This window comes from Mytilus californianus, unplaced genomic scaffold (assembly GCF_021869535.1).
Source record: "Mytilus californianus isolate M0D057914Y unplaced genomic scaffold, xbMytCali1.0.p SCAF_12, whole genome shotgun sequence".
NCBI lineage: Eukaryota > Metazoa > Mollusca > Bivalvia > Mytilida > Mytilidae > Mytilus > Mytilus californianus.
Window position 1 is genome coordinate 43,714,787 of NW_026262604.1, and position 23,359 is coordinate 43,738,145.

General features: G+C 31.9%; 1 protein-coding gene across 1 annotated transcript; it reads right to left on the minus strand.

Annotated features, from left to right (window-relative positions):
- Positions 1–402: 402 nt before the first annotated feature.
- LOC127721084 (hepatocyte growth factor receptor-like) lies at positions 403–23,090 on the minus strand. The gene is made up of 17 exons (XM_052227766.1): positions 23,085–23,090; positions 21,326–22,543; positions 19,875–20,084; positions 17,170–17,331; positions 16,437–16,579; positions 15,312–15,444; positions 13,375–13,514; positions 12,026–12,273; positions 10,202–10,290; positions 7,997–8,162; positions 5,496–5,648; positions 4,631–4,714; positions 4,166–4,350; positions 3,665–3,774; positions 2,733–2,895; positions 2,064–2,224; positions 403–762 (listed from the first exon to the last, which is right to left on the minus strand). The coding sequence occupies exons 1-17, from the start codon at positions 23,088–23,090 to the stop codon at positions 546–548; spliced, it is 3,588 nt and encodes a 1,195-aa protein (XP_052083726.1). The 3' UTR covers positions 403–545.
- Between the last annotated feature and the right edge of the window lie 269 nt (positions 23,091–23,359).

The window sequence follows — 23,359 nt, forward strand, 5'->3', positions numbered from 1 at the left end:
AACTTTTGCAATCGCGGTAACAAGATTTTGCTTTTTTACCAGAGGTCAAGGATTCGCCTTATAAAATGAATGCATTCATTTCTGATTTTACAGTGTGTATTTTTTTGCATCAATATTATTATAATACACACTAACAGCAGCTGATTTTTTTTATAACTATCAATGCAGGTCAACTATAAAAATTATTTTAAAGGCCTAAAAAATGAATTCTTTTTGTGGTAGGCACTGTATTTACAGTATACAAATGTCGTTTGTATCATTAATTTTTATTCTCAACATAGAGTGTTTATTGATTTGTATTCTCAATATATTTGACATCTTACATATAATTTGCTATTTTTATTCTTCATATACTATTTTACAAATTCTGTAAATAAAGCCACAGACATATATTGAACACATTTTGAAGATTCAAAGTACAAAACTATAAGATATCAAATTTCAAAATGTAATTTTGAGATCAACATGTACTGTGTAGGGAAGGAAATATTTTGCTGTAGACATAATTAAAAAATATTAAATCAAACTAAAAGAAATTCGTCACTTCATGTCATAGCTTCTGTTTCTTCAGCTGGATGTCTGTTGTCATGGTAATGATAGTCTGTACAAGTTTCAGCGTTTACATATGTACTTTGAATGTCTGCTGTATGCTGGCCCTGCTTCATCTGTTGTTCCAAAACATTTATCATTTCATGGCCAAGCTCTGAAAATTTGGGACGATCATTTGGGTTAAATGACCAACACTTTGACATCATTTTGTATCTGCAAAAAAATTAGTGGATGATTACCGTATAAGTAAATAAAATAATTTGAAGTTCATAGGCAATACTATAATTTTATTAAAACCTATTTAAGTGATGCTGCAAAAGAGTAAATGGTATCAGAAGATTCCACCGACCGTGTGAGAGCTTTATGGCCAGTCAAGGTCGTTAATAACTCCCATCATCATCGTCAATGGTATTGCTGTATATTTGTAAAAACTAATATGAAAGCAGCGAAAAAGTACCAATAGCCCTTTGACTATTTGGCTTATAATTATCATTGCATAGCCACAGACTTTTTGTTTTGCGTTTTGTGTATCCTTTTCTTCCCTTGACTTCTTCTAAATAGAACATGTATATATCATATAAAAAGTTATCTCATTTAATATATAGTCTATTCATATTGTCATTAGTAAGAATAGCTTTACGTGAGTTTTACTAAAACTTCTAAAGTTATTAAGTGCATTAGTTGTTACCTTCCATACATGTAAGGGTTACAAACAGAGAAAACTATTCAGAGGTAGGTTGAACTCAGGAAAGAACTGTGCATGCACTATATTTGAAGTAATTTGTTGCTTGTTTTCCTCCCCAATGAAATTAAAGAACTATCAGCAACTATTCAAACTGTAGTTTATGCCAGAAGTAGTCCTACGTTTAGATAAAAATACAGAGTTTCCAAACTCTTTAATACAAAGAATGTAACAAAAGGTAATATAACATAAACTGAAATAATTTTATTGCACCAGATGTGCATTTGGACAATCAATGTCTCTTCAGTGATGTATGTTTAATCTATATCACATATACTAAATTCTAATATTTTACTGCTTTCATGTATATACATTTTAAAAATTGATATGTTGGGTTTTTTTCTTTTTAAAATCAAATAGTTGACCATTTTACAATCCTTTTTCAGTTGAAATATTGCAGTCTTTGTGGAGAACATTTGACTTTCAAACCAAAAATCAGTGTTCATCCACGTTTTTTGGTAAGGTTTGTGTTCAGTCTTTAGTTTTTAATGCAATATTCTGTAGACCATTTTTTGTCTTTTCATATTTTTTCATTTTTTTCCATGGTGATGATGGTTTCTCTTTGAGTATTGAATTTCATTTTCCGGATCCTTTTTATTTAATATAAAATTTCTTTAAAACAATATGTCGTGTGAAGCCACTTTTAGGAAATGTTTAATGCCACACGACAACGACATTTTTACTGGACTGGGCTGTAGGTAGGGCTTATGGTTAATCATAACGTGTCATGATTGATTAAACAACATTCAACAACATAAGAGGTAGTACTTACAAGATATCAGGACAAAATGGTGGCTGTGGCATTCGTCTACCCTTCTTTATGTATCGTAGAACATCCCAGTTATCTACGTCTGGGTATGGATGATATCTCCTTGTCATTAGCTCCCACAATACAACACCAAATGACCAGTGAAATATTATAGGTCTTATTAACTGTTATCAACAGCAAAAATGCATTAACAAAATATATAACAGGTGATAAAAAGAATGATTTTACCGTTAAAAACCTGGTCATGTGTTACGTTCACAGTTCTTTACAATATGATAAAGGTATCTTTGAAGTTCATTCGGACCAAGTGTCCTTTATTTGTATTTTCATGATGTTGGGATGGATTGTTAAATATAATATTTACTATTGTGACTCATTTGGAGACTTTCAAATGAATGACCAAACAGTCTTGCAAATATCACTCAGAAAAATGATAGAATATGTATTATCTAACATACAATACACTAAAATTTTCAAAAGGTTATTTTGAAGACGTTTAGAACTCAAAACAGCCTATAATACTGATATTATCTAACATACAATACACTAAAAGTTTCAAAAGGTTATTTTTGAAGACGTTTAGAACTCAAAACAGCCTATAATACTGATGAATAATTACTGTTAAAAGTACTTTTCTAACAGATGGGATTTTTGTTTTTCAGAAAAACTCACCACATCCGACTGAGAACTATAATGTCCTTTCTCCAAACATTCTGGGGCCATCCATTTTACTGGCAATTTAGTTTTCTTGTTATCACTTGCATAATAATCCTTGGCATAGATATCACGAGACAAACCAAAATCTCCTACCACAGCACGGAAATTTTCATCCAGCCTGCAATTTCAAATTTTTAGTTCATTTAAAAAAATTACAAGAACAAATTTATCACAGTAAAATAGTGTCTGTTTCATAACTTATTAGACTATAAAAACTGTATCTCTTTTCCAGAGGCAGTCTAAATTTTACTCTGGTAAACATAAACTTATTAATCGACCAATTATAATGTTATTTGTCATTATGTAAATTCATAAGAGGAAGACATATATATTACACAAGTTATAGATAATTTTAGACACATGATCCAAAAGCCTGTTTAGCAGATTCCAGATCACCGATCACCCCTTATCTAATTAGAAAGAAAACATTCAATCTGTTCCATATGTTTGGAGAGTGCCACACTCTCTGCAAGAAAACCTATAAATTATCTTCTTTGGAGATTTGTAAACCAAACTTTCTGGCCCAACCCAATGTATTCTCTTTTTGTACTGGCAGTCCAAATCGTCTACCCTTCATGCAGATCAACCTACAATTCTAAACCTACCTTCTGGTAATTGTGTATTTTTTTCCATCTAAGTTATCATGAAATATTTTCCATTGGACATTAAGTTAACATAATCAATAAATCTAAACATCGCATTGGTAATCATACCACATCTTCTTATTTTCAAAACAATACATTTAAAAATACGAAGATGTGGTATGATTGCCAATGAGACTACTATCCACCAGACTAAATGATGCAAAAGCAAGCATCTACAAATCACCGTAGAGCTTCCAACAATGAGCAAAACCCAAACCACATAATCAGCATTTGTATACTTACATACAATTTCTAGTAGCCAGATCTCTGTGTACAAACTTACACCAAGATAGGTACTCCATACCTCGAGCTATATCTATTCCAAGCAGGATCAGATCTTTAATAGTTGGATTCTATAAAAGACGAGACATTCATATAATCAATGGTTAATTTTCTGTTTCATTTCTATTCCAAGAAGAATCCAAAGGTCACTAATGATAAATAGGGCGGCAAAATTACTCAAATGTGAGCTGTAGGCGGGAAAACTTTGAAATTGCAGTATTGCAAATTGAAGATTTTAACAGATCATTTTAAAAACATGGATACATTTCATTAGTAACAAACAATTGAATTTTATAATAAAATGGTGCGAAAGAATTTAGTTTGTTTTGACATTACAACTGTTCACAGTATTTAGGTATAATGTGACCAGTAAGCGTTCATGTGGTCCATTATGATATGTCCAGTTATTCATTAATGATTATGTTGTCAGTTATGGTCAATTTCTTTAAGTTTTATACTCACATTTTCTTCCTTTCTGATGTATGATAACAAATCTCCATGTGCCATAAATGGTAAAATAACCAGGGGCATGTCATCCATGCCAAAACATATCCCTGTCAATGTCAAAACATTGGGATTGTGGAAATCTTTCATTCTTAAAGCCTCCTCAATAAAGTTATCGACATCTAACTGTCTTGGGTCATCTTCTGTAATAGATTGAAAATGAAAAAGTGACATACTAGTCAGGTAAAATGAACAAGTGTATGATTCATAACAAAATCTTCGTAATATTATATTTTTCATATCAAGAAAGATTACTTCTAACAAATAGAAAAGAAACATCTGAAGAGGACTTAATTTTCTATTATTTTTTTTTGCAGCAAAGGTAGAAAATAGTCTATGAGCTCCCCAATGGAAATTAAGGCAAAGATACAGAAACAATATCAATATCAAGTTTAAATTGATTTGGTTGAGAGAAAATCTTACGATGAAGTGTTTTCACTGCTACAAGCTGTGATCTTTTGACATTAGGGACTTCTAAATAGCCTCTATATACACAACCAAAATTTCCTAAAAACGAAAATAATACAAAATAAAAAAATTTATTTCATACGAATGTAAATTCAGAATTTATTGTAAAGTCTTTATTTTTGCGATTACTTTAGTATCGCAATAACAAGAACTTGCATTCTGATACCAAGTGCATATATCTCTATTTAACTTTATCTAGTACCTCAAAGATTAGACTTGCATGTATGTTCATTCATAAAAATTCGCAGTAATAAATACATGCAATAATTTCTTAATTTACAGTACACTAATATTAATGTTTCACGCTAAAAAGGCGTTTGAGAATAATACCATTATTTCTTAATTTCTTGTTTTGAGATTTTCTACAATTTGTACATGCAATTATTTTTCTAAGTAAAAGCTTTAATCATTTTAACGTTTTTTTGTCTTTGTAATGATAAGATGTTTTAACAATATATTTATATATATATATCACTAAAAAATAACTGAAGGTACAATGCGTGTATAAGTGAATACATATGTGGTGTGTTACTACAACACTTTGTGTGTCTGTTTTTGTGTCTCTCTATCATCCTGTGTTGCTGTGTCATTGTGACATATAATTCCAATGTTGTATGTCTAGTCTTATTAAGCTTATACCTATTTCATGATGTCACAACTACATAACTCCTACACTGGGAAAGAAATTTCTGTAAGAGTGAATGACATAATTTAAAGAGCATTTTATTGTAATTATAAGTAATAAAGGTAAGTTTAACAGAGTTTATCTGTATTTAACTCAAAATGAAAGCCTTATTAAACTGATACATGAAAAAAATACCTTTCCCGACAATTTCACCAAGTGTCAACCATTCTCTCTCTATGAGAAGATTTTTATCCTTTAATACCAATAGTATGTCACCATCCAACAAAATGGGAGATCTACTCTCGGCTCCATTAGGGAGTTCCTCTGACATTCTCTGTTCAACATCAGCTGTTAAAACAAACAAGTTAAATAAGTGGCAAACATATTTATGTACATCAAATTAGTCAAATAAACATTCGCTATAGTGATGATAAGACATATGTCTGTCATATATCAGCATTTTGTTTTAATTTAGCGATTCATATTTTCTTTAGACCTTCAAATTTAGAGAAAAAACTGTCAAAACTGTCAAAAAGCCATATTTTGAGATATCATTATTACGTGTAACACTAATATATAAACAAGAGTCTTACCCTGTAACACATATGGATACTATGTTGATGTGAGGTAAATATATTTTTGGGTAAAACTGGTGCACAAAATTAATTTTACCAAAACTTATATTCTCATATTCCGTTCATGTTGTAACACCTTCTCAGGCAAAGTTTACTTTTAGTGGTGAAATTTGCTATTCTTTTTATGTTTGTTTTAGTCAAATAGCTCCCTAAGCATTTAGAGATTCATACATCCTCTGCTTTCAAATATTTGCCTTTGGGCGTTATTCAAAAAGTTATATCTAGAAAAGTGCTTCAAAAACACAAAACTTATTTTCACTATGACCTCACAATGATATAACAAATATTCTATTATGGATGTGGCCTTTTATCTATTTCTTGCAGGAATAGATATTTTTCGTATCACACTGTACCGAGTGTGATACGAAAAAGTGATACGAAAATCTGCGTTAATTTGCTTGGCTTATCCAGCATAATTAGACGATATTACGGCATTTCCATTGGCTATTCGTTAGGTCATTGATGACTTTCAAAGGTTAAGACGATGTACATTTCGTCTTTGGCAACGGACATCTTTGATTTCTTCGATAATATACAAAACACTCACACTATTCACCCAAAAATCTGCTTTTTGTCAAATTTTAGTATATTCTGAAGCGTATAAAAAGTCTTAAAACGTCTGATGTTAAAGTTTGACACCGGAAAGGGACATGTGACGTCATACTGGCATGTGCAAAAGACTTTATGAACGATTCGCGGAATTTTTAGTTTAACACAATGAGAGTGTTGACCATAAGAGAAATAGGTTTAACAACTTGTGAGAATTGGATATCGCTTGATTTTGTCAGTTTTGGTCAAATTTTAGCATAATTTACTTTGGCCGCCACTAAAGACCCAGAACATTCTTGTGTCTAGAGATTCAAACCATCATTGACAACTCTTGGTAACAGAACATTTTGGATCCAAGGTTGCAGCCAACGGTCTCCTCAAGTTTTTAGGTCCGAAAAATGCACAAAATCAACGTAGTTTGACAAAATATCCAAACTGTGCTGATTTTTAAACCAATGTACTCTTATGAAGAAATTTATCTTAAGAAAGAAGCAAGGCTATTGAAATAGTTCCATTAAAAAGCCAAATTCTGGCCATCAACAGAATGGATATTTGTCATTTTCAAATTAAAACAACAAACATTCAGATTGAATATTTAGATACTTTTGAAGGTAATCAAATTTTTCTCAGTGAACTAAAAAAAATATACGTATGATTACGGTTACCCGACCGACCCTAATTTTAGCGGCGATCATTTTCTTTCCGTCATAAAGTAAAAAATTAGCTAAACTCGTGTCAAAAGCGAAGTAAGAGTTGCCAATAAATCTAATCAATTGTCAGATATGTCCCAATGTTCACAACCTTGAATATGACTTCTGTTTTAATAAAACTCGCGACTCGTATGATGGAATAAACATTTTACCACAATTTTTCCCCAACCAATAACCAAGGAAAATAATCCAATCAATACAAATATGTGTAAACTCGGCCAATGGACAGCTCCGATCACGGTAAGACGGACCCACACGACTCAAAATAATGTTGCCAAAAAAAAGAAAGAAATACCGTACTACCTACTATTTTTGTTGTGACAGAAAGATAATTCTTTTTTTTTTGCCTTGCGTCAAATACATATGAAAACCTTTTACCATTTCTTAACCTTGAAGAAAATAATTTGATATTTACCTCTAAGTTTTTGCATGGTTAGTGTGACACATCGTAATAACTTCCAATAATGGAATTCCCCTTTCAAGAGATTAACATACATTTAGCACTGAAACCTCAGTCTTAATACCTCTACGCAAACTGATTTCAGACTCATAATACAGACCCATAATGTTACTCACATTCATTATTTCAAACCAAGATTTGTTAAAATTGGCATACAGTACTATGAACCACTATAGGTAAATCTCTGTATGTAACCAGTACTACAGTCTTCAGACTTCCTACCTCAACTCTTTCCTAACAACAAACAAACAATGGTATATCTATGAGTACACAGTACAATCAACCACATCCCACAATCCTTTACATGAATTGACACTGGGTCATCTACCATTGACCTCATACTTCCTACCTCTACTGTTCTCTTTGGTTCATTATCACCAATTGATGATGGTTTATCTTTGGGTGTACAGTACAATACAGTTGTCTTCATAACAGTCACTTCACATACACTGTTACCAATGGTTACAGTCATATCTTTTGTTGTCACACCATAATTCAAGTATTCACCCTGTAATTTAACACTGGCATTTATTTCGTACATAACAAAGTTTATGCAACAAAAGGATAATCTTTTGCATATCATAATAAAAACTATTTCGATTGATTTACTTAGTTTTAATATACCTGTTAACTGTTAAAATATGATTATTTGCATTTAGAATTAAACTTATTCTAATATCTAATTCAATGATTTATCTGTATCTAATATACCTTAATTTTTAGCATCTCATCTGTAATCAAGAAATATCTGATATGTTCATCTTCAGTAAACGGAAGAATCACAGGATTAAGGAAATAATGCATGTATGACATGGACTGAGGAAGTTGTTTGACTGACTGAATCCCATCCATTATGAAACTTAAAAAGACTGATTTGTAGCCACAACAAGGCAAATTGTTCTCCAGGACATCTGTAATACTTGGTGCAGGACATAACAAAGTTGTCCCATCTCGAGAAGCATTGTAACAAGCCTGCAAAATATTTCAATTGCTTTCAAAAGTCTGTAATGGTCACTTTTGCATTTAACTGTGATGAATATTAGTGGACATGTCTGAACAAGAAATGAGCTGTCACATTGACAGCAAACCAGGTTTCTGTATTTTGAAGGTAACCAACATTGAATGTTTTCTAATGTATGGCATTTCAAGCTGAATTGATCTGCCACTTTCTGTATCTATTTCCAATAAATCAAGGATCATATGTCCTGAACATTAAAAGTGAAAATAATCAATATTCAACTTGACCTCTATTTTGTCATTAGTAACCACATATCAATATTTGAAAAGCATTCGCTGAAAAATTCAAGGGTTATTACATGGAAACGACATTAAGTGTAACTTTCCAATCTATCAAGGAGCATAACTCCTGACGGTAAAATTGTAAATCGTCAATATGAAATATGACCTCTATTTCATCATCAGTAACAACATATTAAACGTTTTAAACCGATTTTTTAATGGTTCAAATGTTATTGCACAGAAATTGCCATCTATCAAGGACTGTAACTCTTGAATTGCAAAAGTGAAAGTCATCATTATCTTACTTGACCTCCATTTAGTCATCACTACCAAATAATAAATTTTAAAAGTATTAGTTAAACAGTTCAAAAGCTTATGCAAGATAATGACATAAAGTGCAATTTTCTGATATATCAAGAATCATAACTCCTGAAAGGTTAAAATGCTAATCATAATTATCAAACTTGACCTCCAGTTTTTCCTAAGTAATAACATACTAAAATTTCAAACGCATTGGTTGAATGGTTGATAAGTTTTTCAGTGTTACATCCTGCACAAAATTGAAGGGAAACACGACCTTAATACCTCCAATCCCGTTCTGCCCTCCAATGCAAAAAATGCACCTTTATGCAGATTCAAAATTTTACTTTTTCAAAATACATGTCTTACAGTGTTTCCAGTTAGACTGTTACCTGATTGTGTAAACACTTCAACTAACTGACGATGGCATAATAGTACAAATAAAGATAAAATTTTGCAATGTATCACCTGTGTTGATGATTGGCTTATACATATATGGTGATTAATGATATTTGAAAATATACTAGATATATCCACGCGTGTTCCATTCATAGCTACATAAACTGTTCCTAGATGATCAAACAACTTAAAGGATTGTTAACAAATTTTACATTATTGGGCTGTTAATGCATTAAGAAATTTTGTTTTTAGGCATAATTATTTAATTGGTTAACAGTCTAATTCTAATATAAAATTTATCAAAAATGCTTTAAATTGTAAAATTGTATATATATAATTTATGAAGTAAGGGTATGTTTCAGGTCATTTACACTAACCAACAGTGCCTTAATTATTTGATTGATTGGGACAAAGTGTCTTATAAGTCGACTAGCCCTCTCTTGTCTCGATATTCAAGCTTGAAACTGTTGATAACTGACCAACACTCTGTCCCCTGTCTGCCATACTTCCTTTTTTTATCAAACGAATTTTGCATATGGAAAACTGTTTAGAAATTAGCTTTTAATGACAATAAAACATTTTTAGCTTCTAATTGTATAATATATTTACCACTGGAACAGATTGTTTGTTAGTACCATTAATTACTAGTATAGCTATGATCTTTGGTTCTGATATAATTTGAAGATGAGTTCCAGTTACTGTAACAGTTGTTCCTCCACTAGAAAAAAAACATTATAAGTCGACTCTGAAATATATAACTTCAGAACATATCTAAATCTAGAACCGTAAAACCATTAGAGAAATATTTTACTCATAAGCACTTGAGGTATTTAACCTTCTAGTATAGCTATGATCCTTGGTTCTGATATAATTTGAAGATGAGTTCCAGTAACTGTAACAGTTGTTCCTCCACTAGAAAAAAAAACATTATATGTCGACTCTGAAATATATAACGTCAGAACATATCTAAATCTAGAACCGTAAAACCATAAGGGAACTATTTTACACATTAGCACTTGAGGTATTTAACCTTCTTTTTTTTAATTATTATTTTGGTGTTCATATTTCTTATATATTTTAAATCATTTTTAGTGATTAAGATTAGAAGGTCAGCAAATATTTCTTAAAATAATTGTACTGTGTGCTCCTCTGAAGAAAGTTATGATGTATTCGAAAAAATACCTATATGGTCTAAATAATCATATAGTCTGGCCCGTTAATAACCAAACAAGTAACTACTCATATGATCATGAACAGACGAGCATGGTCCAAATACGCATATGGTTCAGAACATATACAATCAAGTTATTTGCGTTTATAGCATTGGTTGCAATGGATCACCTTAATTTCCCATTGAAATAAAAACCGATAATTCCACGTGAAATAAACTCGATGAATTTACTCTTTTGACGTCATACAACAGTAGCAATGTCATCAACAACATATTGTCAAGATGTTGCCGATGACATTGCATTAAAGAAAATTGTGACTGTGTTAAAAATATATATTTCGTTGTATTTTTCTATATTTGAACTTCGATTAGTTATTCTATAACTAAATTCCTTCCAATTTTATGTAACTTTTAAAGAAGAATTTACCTTAATAAAATGAGGTTTTTTGTTTAACTTTAAAGAGGTTTTTTTTTTTTTTTTTTTTTTTTTTTTTTGCCTATGTGATTTATTGCCTAACACATTGCATAGAAACGTGTCTGTTGTTGAAGACTAGTCATGATCGGTAAGTAATCAAGGGATGATCACAACCAACGCCTAGTAGTTATCAAAAAAATAAACATTCAATGAAATTATTTGTATAGATTTAGGCCAAATACAAATATATGTGCGGTTCAAGGTACATCCTGAAAAAATAGGCTCTGTAGATCGGCCTTTTTTTTAATTTAAAACAAATTTTGGTATTGTTTAAATCCGGAAACAAATGTGTGGGTTCACCTAGTCCGAATCCAGTATTATACACGCCCCTATTAAAAGTTCGCCATTGTATATATGTTTGGTTTAAAAATAAACCAACATTTGTCATTTCGGGGGATTTTATAACTGACTATGCGGTATTGGCTTTGTTCATTGTGTAGCGGTCGTACGGTTACCTATAGTTGTTAATTTCTGTGCAATTTAGTCTCTTGTGAACAGTTGTCTCAGTGGCAATTATACAACATCTTCTTGCATGTTTCGTTTTTAATTACTTTTGTTGCATTCTGTTAAATATTTGTTGCATTTTTTGCCGTAGTGGATACTTCTAATAGGAATCCAGATGACAAAAGTCTGTGAATATAATTATTGAAAATATCATTCCACAACATGGGATCGTTCGAAACTTATATTTTAGAAATGGAAAAAAAAGTTCTAGGGTCGGGGGGTTTAAACTAGGATCTATTGGGTAACTGGAAATCACAAATATATTTTTATTAGGCCTTAAGACATGAAATCACTGGAAATAAACTAGATATGCCGTACGCCTGTATAGATTTATGTGGGTCAATCGATGTGACAGTAGAGTCTTCAAAGAATTGGTAACTTTTATTAAATTGGTAAGTAAATCCATATATGTCCAATCTTATTGACACATCATACACTGGACTTGGACTATTGGTCTCTTGCTTCCTCCTACGTTTGTTGTACAGTAGCTTAGGAGTCAGACATGTCAAACTGGTACCCTGTATTCTTCCACTGTAAGTTCAAAATAGAAATATAAGAGGTGTTGCAAAGACTTTAGTAAAAAAAGTTCTTTCAGTTAATTGAAAATGATCTGATCTGCAAACTTCAATATATTCATTAATCTATAACATTGCTTTTCTTCTGTAACCAATAGAATATTGTTAGTCTTTTAGATTTAGAACTTGACACATTGCATAAACACTTGTCTATTGATGAATAAAATAGTTGAACTCTAGATGTATTTTTTTCTGGATAGTTAAGTTGCTCTTATTAAAATTGACATATGGTAAACACATCTCCTCTATTCATATTGAGATACAAATATGACATTCAGGAATATACAGAGGTCATAAGGTTCAGGATCAAGGGATAATATTTGTGTTGATATATAATATGATGTCAACATTTTTTTTAATCTTAATGTACTGTAAATTCAGAAATGTTTGTGATGTTTTAATAATTGAAAAAAGAGAAGTGATTGGTTTCCACAAAAAAATCGTGCAGTTTAAGTTAGATAACAGTAAATTCAAGCAACATTTCTGTAATCTTAATTATGGACCTTAGAATAGCATTTTACTCCATTGTTGAACAATCACTTTACTAAATGCGAGCACAAATTTCAGAATTTTAAGTGGTCAATAACATATGAATATTTACAGAGGTAAATAGGCAACATGTTCTACGACGTTCGATCTATTACATTTTCTGTTGATGTTAATTTGAATGTACTTTAGACCCGCAATGGTTCACTACAACACAAAGAATTGAATCATCTTCATACACCTGAATTTAGTTTCATTCATTAATTCAAATCAACAGCCTTGATATGAGTAATTATCTACGAAATATATCAGATGAATTTATATAATTTTTAAAGCTTGTAATAGGGTATTAGTTTTGCTCATTGTTGAAAGCCATACAGTGAAATGTAGTTGTTCATATCCTTGTTTTTGGTCTTTGTAGGTTATTTGCTTTATTCGTAATCATACATCTTTTTGTTTATTAACATGTGGTATTTTTCTCCTGGCCATTCCTTACAGACAAAACAGGCATAATAGATTAATAAATATCTTTTATGGTGCAATAAGTGTTCAGTCACTATGCTGTACAGACCTAGGTTCAATGACACATTTTTGTCCCGCCACCTGAACAGAATGCTGGGCTCCGACATTCAGATTCTTTCCAGATACCACTAACTTGGTCCCTCCAGATAAAGGCCCATATTTTGGGGTGAAATCGTAGACTTCTGGCGACTGCAAAATTTATCTCGAAATCATATATCATATATTTTATATCCAAAGAAGTAAGTTAAATAAGGGCGGTTTTTTTTGGTCCCAAATAGTTAGTCCATCGTTTCAAGAAAAAAAAGTGTTTTAAGTTGGTAAATATACATGTAAGAAAGGGATGTAGAACTATTTTTGGGTGGCAATTTTTATAAGGCATTGACATTAACAACAAAAAACACCGAAAAATCAAGATTTTAGGAAATTTGACAAACTTGTCCGGATTTGAAACAAATTCAAGCCTTAGAAATATAATGGACAAACAAATAATTCAAGTCATATATGTAATTTTTTTTATAATGAATATAATGTCAAAAGATCTTTTTAATTGACATATGTGCTGTAGGTTTTTGTTCGCAAACAAAACACCAATGGAAATAGGATATGTTTAATTGCAAATAGAGGTAAATCAAAATTTGCACTTTTTTGTGGCACCATGCAAAGAACGCCTATTCGTAAATTTCCGACAAAAAGACCTATTTCCTATTTAAACATTGTTATAGCAATGATACATTATGATGATGGTAAATAAATCATTATTTAAATTCAAGCCAGAAATATAGGGGCTCTATACGAGCCTTATAAAGCCTACTCCTTTTGGTAATTGGTATCAACCAGGTCATATGCTATAGATATGAATATACAAAGCCTCTGCTAAATATTATTTATTGCTGGATGTATTGATATTTTTTATCTCTTTTTCCTATCATATAAGAAAACACATTACTGAATCCACATGATAACATTTAGGTACAGCTTAAAGTTATCAGAAAATTCCAAATTTGATTTATTCATATTATAATGTTGTTTATTCATTATACATGTTATATATGTTGGAGCAAAGAAAATGACATAATTTTGTAAATATCTTATTTATCTTATATTTATAAATAGTCATACATAATCAAAAGTTAAGATTAATCCACATATTTTCTATTTGTCTATTTATCTATATTTGTTTTGTTTTTATCTGTTGTTTCAAGAATGAAACACCAGATTGTTTGTGCATGTTTTATGTTATTAGAAAACCAAATGCAAGCAGGCAGTCAACTGATCACTGGAATAAGGTTCATATCCAATCAAATGAAAGCAGGCAGTCAACTGATCACTGATATAGGTTCATATCCAATCAAATGTAAGCAGGCAGTCAACTGATCACTGGAATAAGGTTCATATCCAATCAAATGTAAGCAGGCAGTCAACTGATCACTTATACAGGTTAATACCCAATCAAATGTAAGCAGGTAGTCAACTGATCACTGGCATAAGGGTAATACCCAACTCAAAAATAAACTGGCAGCAAAGTGGACACTGGCATAAAGATAATACCCAATCAAATGTAATCAGGTAGTCCACTGATTATATGAATAAGGTTCATACCCGATCAAAATGTAAGCAGGTAGTCAACTGATCACTGGCATTAGATTAATACCCAATCAAATTTAGGCAGGCAGTCAACTGATCACTGGCATAAGGTTGATATCCAATCAAATGTAAGCAGGCAGCACACTGATCACTGGCATAAGGTTAAAACCCAAATGAATGTAAGCAGGCTGTCAACAGATCATTGGCATCAGGTTAAAACCAAATTAAATGTAAGCAAAAAGGCAACGGATTACTGCTTGACCACGAACCCTTTAACCTTGACCCAGCAATAGTGACTTAAAAATATCATTTCAAAATGTTGAAACGATAAAAATCTTATATGATATTAGTATGTAAGAAACAACAGATGTATAATGACACCTTTAATGCAAGATATGTTACCTTATAAGAGAACATCAAATCAGGCGATGTGTATTCTCCATTTATCTGATAGGGTGTGTTATTGCTATCATTAACTATAACCTTGACCTGTCCTTCACATTCAACAGTCATCTTTTGAGTAGTACATGTAATTCTGAATTCAAAAAGTACTATTTTATGTGAATAAAGAAAAAAATCATTGTAAGAGTCTCAAAAATACAAAAGCGATATTGATTATTAGTGATTAGTATTAGCTGATAAAAGCATGACGCCAAAACTTATATCTTAACTATTTTGATAAATATTTGACTAAGCTTACACTCTGCTAAAGGAAATACAAACGAGACAACATAACAAAACAAAGGCTGTGAACTTACATCCTATTTGATTGCTACATACTGAAAAGTGTTGAAAAGTAAAAAAAAAAAAAAAAAATTCACCTTTTACAATGGAATTGCTTTCAACGATGAGGCGTTCAAGTATATCTGATACGAATTTCCAATTTGAATAAAAGCTACGATTATATTGTTTTCTTTATTATATCTTTTCCCTCTTTAACTAGTTTAATCCAGTCACACATTACCATGCCTCCTCAAAGTCAGGAGACTTGTCATTGTTGTCCTTTTTTCTATCATTTTTGTCCTTAATCGAATTTCATGGTTAATCACAGATCTTTTGAGTCTACGTTAAATTGTGTTGATCTAACGCTTTACATACAGTATTGACATGTGTCTACTATTCAAGGAATGTATGTTGAACTCTAAATGTCCCTTTTTGGTTTATTTACATATGTTGTTTGAATGCTGTTTCGTTGATATAAACCCAAAATCGTTCCGTCATCTCATAATGGCATTGTCAAACATTCTTGATATTTACAAATTATATACAATAAGGTTTGAATGGTGTAAAAGCAAAAAAAAAACCAAATAAATATTTAAATGCTGGTCCCTGATAAGAATACTGTACAGATTTAAACAAAAATAAAATGTTGTCATATAAATTGCAGTGCTTAATGAATTATCCTAAGTTCATGTATATTTTTGCTTAAATCATGACTTTAAAACCAATGGACCATCGTAACGTTATATGTTACAACAATACAAGGCAATACTTCCCACAAAATTTTGCCAATGTCCTGAAACTAACTTTGTTGATGTTATTGTTGTTGTAACCTGGCAGACGTCTGTTCCAATAGTTATTTCCCTTACTTCCGCAAACGCGGTACCCAAATTTTGTCCTTCCAATGTCAATAGCGTTCCACCATTAGTAGGTCCAGAAATCGGGGAAATCTGAAATAAAAAATGGATAGATAAATTGAAAAGCCATATACTGATATACATATACAAAAATAAAAGGCATATTCAAATTGAATTGATATGCAGCATATGTAACGATTGATTTATAGTCAAAGATAATATGTTAACCTTTATATTACAAGTCATACCTTTCTCCTTTGGCATTTGTACTTTGCATAATTACGGAAAAAGAGACAACTGTCAGGAGTGTCAGGAAAGGTACAAATTAGAGCGTTACCATAACAATTTAATAGGACATATCCATTGGTCATACTCATTTATTTCTTTTTTGGTGTTGTGTCTTCAGGTTTCACTAACTGAACAACTACATATCTTTTCATTGATAATTAATTCATATTAAATGGGTGGACAGCTATATCTTTGCTAAATCTTTGATATGAGGCACACTAGTTGCCACACTAATCATAACCTAGGAGGTACACTCCATTACAGAGCTAAAAGTTTAAGGATTCATATTTTTAACAAGAGTAAATCAGATTTTTCATAAGTAACACTTATTCTTACATCAACCACAGCTCCTGGTGTCAAAACAAATACACTTCTAACGGGTCATATGTACTTACTTTAGTAATAATGGGAGGACAACTCTGTCCTGACCATCCAGAGCTACAATTTTGTTGTGAGGTACACTTGTTGCCACACCAGCCACAACAAAGAGGATCAACACCAACACACTGCTCGCAAGTTGTATGTACTTCACATGCATCTAGTGGAAACTTTGTCACCTGTAATTATAATAAAATCAATGTGAAATACTATTCGGCATTCAATGGCTGTATTTGACCTACATGTTTTGGCAACTTGTCCATAATTATCATTGGTATATGCTTAGGATTTTTTTCCTGATAAACCATTGAGCTAAAGAAGGAACTGTGTTAGAAGAAGGTATACAACAAAAGAATCGTGCTAAATAATTAATACCCAATGAAATTGCATAAATTATCTTCGTTGTAACAGAAAAGATATAGAAGATTCTAAACTCGTTAATCAAAGGGAAAACGCAAGGGCAAAATAAGAAAAGCAGGCAAGACATAGACAAAAAAGAACACAAAACATTTCATAGAAAACTAAACACTAACTTACACAAAAAAACGGGGGATGGGAAACCGGTCCTGTTCCAAAGGAACATTTGTTATTAAGAAATTACAGTCATCATGTTCAATCCTTATATTTGACAAAATACCATGTATTAGACAATTGACTAGCATTCAACTGTTATTAGAAGATTTAGTTAAGCATCTCCTGCAGAGGTCTCTATGACTCACTTATTGCTAACATCAACGCTTAGTCTGGAATTGAACCTTGACAATATAACTGACTTAGATCGAGGCCTTATAGAATTAAAGGATAACAAATACGGATATATTCATCTCCTTCGTTTGTTTTTTTACTATCTTAACAAAATACATTTCACCTAAATGTGTTCCCCATTTTTTAACACGATACCTATTAAAACACAACATGTAATATTCAGTAATGACATGTGTTCAAAAGCTGTGAGACCAAGAGCAGTTGAAAATTGCCACAAAAAAACTATCTGTATACTACAGTGATCTTATTTGCCCTTTTTACTTGAACATGTTGAATGCACTCTTGATAATTCATTTAAATTGAGATTTTAAAGATGTATCCGGTAATTACCTGAGTATTTGACCAAAAAAATACACTGGTCCCTGACGAATCAATTTGCGATCCAGGCTCAATCTTAACTTTTCTGTCCTTTGTTATATCATATGTCATATATGGAGATGGAAGGCTTGCTGCTGTTTTCTTCACTAAAACCTACAAAGGTCATAATGAATAACGAACGTTGTTGTAGTGTATGCCCTTATATTTTACAGTTATGGGGTTTTTTATTGTGATATAACAGACATGCTTAACGCCACCACATTCTGTATGTGCCTGTCCCAAATCAGGAGCCTGTAGATCAGAGGTTATCTTAGGTTCATATCTGTCATATTGTTTTTCGTAATTTTTTTACATATATATAAGGCCTTTAGTTTTTTCTCAATTAAATTGTTTCTCATTTTTCATGTCTATGCTATCATAGCCGACTATACGGTATTGTTTTTCTCATTGTTGAAGGCCGTATATTTGCCTATAATTGCTTACACCCACTTCAAATGAACTTGGGTGGATAGTTCTCTCATTGGCAGTCATACCAAATCACCTTATTGTTAAACTGAATAGTTCATAAAATAATCAAACAATTACAGTTTCTTCCATTTGAAGATCAATATCTGAGAATAATTTTAGGAAGACAAAATGATTTTGATATTACCAAAACATATTGATATTGACAAAGCATATTGATATGGACAAAGAATATCAATATTGACAGAAGAATGAAACTAAAATAAATCAGTTAAAGATTATTCCTACCTTTAAACCTAAAAGATTTTTAATATAGTTGATATATTGTAATCGTACAAAGTTGGATTCTAAATAGCATCATAGTTCCAGATGATTTAATTAATTCAATGACAATGAATGGACTGTCGAAATATACAAATTCCATTCCAACCAACAGTTGAATAACAGAACTATAGTATAGATATGTGAAAAAAGGAGGCGAAGTACACCAGAGGTACATTCAAACTCAAAACTAAACTGAAAACCAAAGACTAAGCAATACGAACCTCTTTAAAACTGGGGGTTATCTCAGGTGTTCCGGAAGGGTAAGCAAATCCTGCGCCACATGTGACGCCCGTTATGTTGCTCATGTAAAAACAAACCCGGTGATATGTCTTATTCGGTAGGTCACATCTGGGGGAACGGCACGAGATTGTAATTACGACAATTGGAACATATCCGTCGTCATCTGTGAAACAGATATTCCATAACGGTCAAACAACTTGAGATGATTTCTACTTCACCACTTGTAACTTTTAGTTTAGATTTTTTACCCCCATCAGTTCTGGGTTTGACAGTTGCAATAATTTGTTGTAGTGGCTAAGAAGCTTTGTTTTATTAGTTAAACTACAACTGAAATTTTACAATCGTCAAATGCTTTTTTAGAATATAAGGAAATGAAAAAATTAATCATTTTAGAATTCAAATCGTCCTCTCATCAAATACAACCATATATATCCTAGTTAGGGGGTCATGAAAATCTACATGTAAATACTTGTTTTAACTTTAATTTGTTGGTCTTACTTCTATATTTTTAGCATTTTGTTCTCACCACTGTGTTTATTAATCACAAACACAATTTGTTATATAATTAATTCAAGCTCTTCATTTAGAATGGATGCTTAGAGATAAATACCTTCATTAGATAACCTTTATCTGTACCAAGTACTGCTATATTCTTTCGGTTCTGTTTTATTACATTTACAGTAGACAGGATAGAATTTGCCTCATGATAAATTGCTGAATGCTTTAAGGTTTGTCTGCCTCTGACTGCTAAATTAGTACTTTCCTGAATACCATGCAAATTTTGTTTTCCTCCGCAAAAGTTACTAAGATGTTGTTCAGTCTAAAACATTCAGGAATTAATGATATAATTACAAGTTACTTAGTTATGTAAGTTAGTCAATAACAAAAAAAAACAACAAAAAACTTATATCAAAATTGTATATAAGAAAATTTAAGAATTTCCCCTGGTTTAGATTTGCTGATTTATGTAAACATAATGACCTTCTTATTTTTTGTAGTAACACTGGATATTTTAGATTTCTTTTAATCTTTTTGCTTAATTTTGTGTAGGAGCTTCTCAAGAAAATGAAAGATAGCTAGTTTTGTCATTTAACTTCATGTTCCACTAATATATAGATCACTTTTTCTCACTAAAAAATTAGAAGTTTAATGACATTGTTAAAAGCTTCTATCCTGTTAAACTATTGAGTTATATCTCCCAGTTGATAAGATGTTACATTCTTTATTATGATTTCATTGACAGAGGATTGCAGATTCTTGGAACCTATATTACCAAGTGTTCCTTAATATATGTGAATTTACTAAAGTTGTAGTCTTTCCGTTGAACGTTTTATAGACACCATCATGATTTGGTTAACCGTTATGGAATCTCAGTGTAACAGGTGACCACTGATGTGTCCTAATTGCCGTAGCCACAATCCCATCATCTTTCCCACAATGGTGGCATCTGACCTACATGTAAGTGACGGTATAACGATAGCTACTTGCTGTGAGGTACACAACAGTGTCGCTAATGGAACAGGATCTGCCTACCCTCCCATAAATGGCACCCGAGTTCAATCCCTTCTAATTTTTTGGTGGGGTAACTGTTGTTTACGGTGTAGTGATTGTAGCCTATTGTTTATCTTTTCATTATTTCTAATTGTTGGTCATGCTTAATACATATATGTTCTATGGTCCAGGGTTTTCACTGCGACGAGTCCATGAGTTGTAGACTCATCATTTTCAAAACTAGTGGGTCCAAAGATGCATCAAGATTGTAAAATGTTGTATCATATACGGATATAAGGAGCCATGTACACATATCATCATTTTAAAGCCTTAGTTTAAAAAATAATCTAAATTAAATGTCATTTCCCTTCTCTATTTTGTCATGGAGAATGAAATAATATATTAATTAGCAATGATATTTCTTCTTTGTACTGTTGAATTTGTCATGGTTGTACATGATGATCCCTGGACCTGTCTTCAAAAATAATTAGTGAGATCCCTGAGTTCTGCCTCTACATAAATGTAAGTAATTAAAATAGTTGTTGATTGGTTTTTGCTCTCCATACTTACATCTCTTACACATTCTCTTGCCTCAGTCAGATTTTTTCCAACAAACCAAGCAACCTCATTCCCAAGACCACAGGCAAAACAGTCTTTTTGTAACTGTTCAAACATCACGGTAATTCTGTTAGAGTCAAAAGTACACAAAACTGACCCTAAAATCCTATCTGAAGAAGGATTAAGTTCATCTTGTTTTCCAAAAGTAACGTATAAATACTTTTCAAATGGCAAATATCCATAATCTGAAAATGTTGCACTCGTTGCTATGTGATAAATTTTGTCTCCATGGGTACATTCGATTGGGAGTTCTGTGTAGGAAGAATAGTCTGTGTCACCTTGGCAAATTTTTATTATTTTTGTTACAAATTTATTGTTCTCAACTTCAAAGGCTGTTGGATCATTCATCTGAACTGAGATAAAATATGTAGAGCCACTATTTTCAAATCCATAGATATAGAAGGATTGAAACTTATACTGTAATGATGGATTAACATTCATATATGATGTAGTAGAATTTAGAAAATAATCCATATTCCATGGGTTCGAGGAATATTTTACCTCTCGACTTGAAATCATTGCTGGTGTATACTGTAAGGACTGATTGGCTGTCCCCATGGCAACATAGAGTACACGATTGTCTGAATATGGTAACTGACCATAATCTGACCCAAAAAAGGCATAAGAATTTGAGTAAGAACTACCACTAACACTTCCGGCAATATTATTTGTTGCTTTATTTGGGTTCAGTGTTCTGTTCATTGCCCCAATGTCACTTAATGAGTATGCCGAACACAAGCCATGGTTCGCAGTACCACATGCTAAAATGTATTCCCTTCGTTCATTGATAGCCAGAATATGTATTTTATTATCAGTTAACTCCCTTTGATAGCTACATGAAGCAGGCAGTGGGTAACACATTGAATTGTCCAAAATTGGCCCAACTGCTATCTCACTAATCACAGTTAAATTGCTGTAAAGCTGAAGAAGAATATTGTTTCCGCCAACATACAAATATCCTGATCTTTTATCGATTGTAATTTTCCCCAGAGGTCCATTATTCTGATCGACATTGTATGACTGGAATATACCAGTAACAACTAAAAATGACCACAAAAGCTGTAAAAATACTTTAATCAGTTTCCCAAACATGACTGGATCTATAAGAACAACAGAAACAGCATTTGATGAGTTGATGGCTACATGATTGTTACTTGGGATGCCTGTAATCTAAAAAAAAAAGAGTTAATATCTAAGCTACAGTACATAAAAGTATGTGATTCAGTTGCCAATTACTTTAGCTTGTGTTGACTTATCTACTTTGATACAAGACTATTTTTCGAATGTTTTAGATAATACCTCATCTATTTGTGACCCTGTCGTTTATATCGTTTATTCAATATTTTTCACCAACAATCACTTGCATTTACTGAGAAAATTCAACAACATCAAACTGTTTTTAACTACTTCAGCTATATTGAACTGTACTAGGCCATCCTTTTTAAAATCATAGGTTGACTGTGATAAATAAACATATGCATCCCTGTACTTTTCCCTTCCAGCAGTAACATTCTTGCTTGTTTATTTACTGTGTGGGATACATAAATACACAGCCAAGTCTATTTGGAATGGCGATATTGAATATTTTGCCTCCTGTAGGGTAAGTTAATGCTTTCGGCAAGTTAAAGAACCCTCGAAAACAACATTTATTTGCTGAGAGGTCCATAGGTGGCTTTTTGAAATAACAAATTTATGTGCCTATCCTGCATACTTGCATTTCCCATGTTGAGTGGTACAGTACTACATGTTTAGATAAACAAAAGACCATTATGAGACAAATAACCTGCATGATTTTGTAAAATGGTTTATTATGAAATAGGATTTTTATGCATATGTATATCGATACACCAAGTTTTGATAAATGAAACAGGGCCTGCAAAAAAGGATAACAGAAGGGGTACCAGTGATATAACTTAATTATATTTTACATACTGTTATACAAGCAGTAAAGACTACATTGCATACAATGTAATCCAAGAAAACCTT

What these genes read in the sequence shown, in the direction of transcription:
- LOC127721084 (XM_052227766.1), bottom strand. An exon ending in ATTTGATGTTCTCTTATAAG is followed by an intron (nt 13,515 to 15,311) that starts GTAACATATCTT and finishes TAAATTTTGCAG; the next exon opens with TCGCCAGAAGTCTACGATTT. An exon ending in AAATGTGTCATTGAACCTAG is followed by an intron (nt 12,274 to 13,374) that starts GTCTGTACAGCA and finishes TTGAACTTACAG; the next exon opens with TGGAAGAATACAGGGTACCA.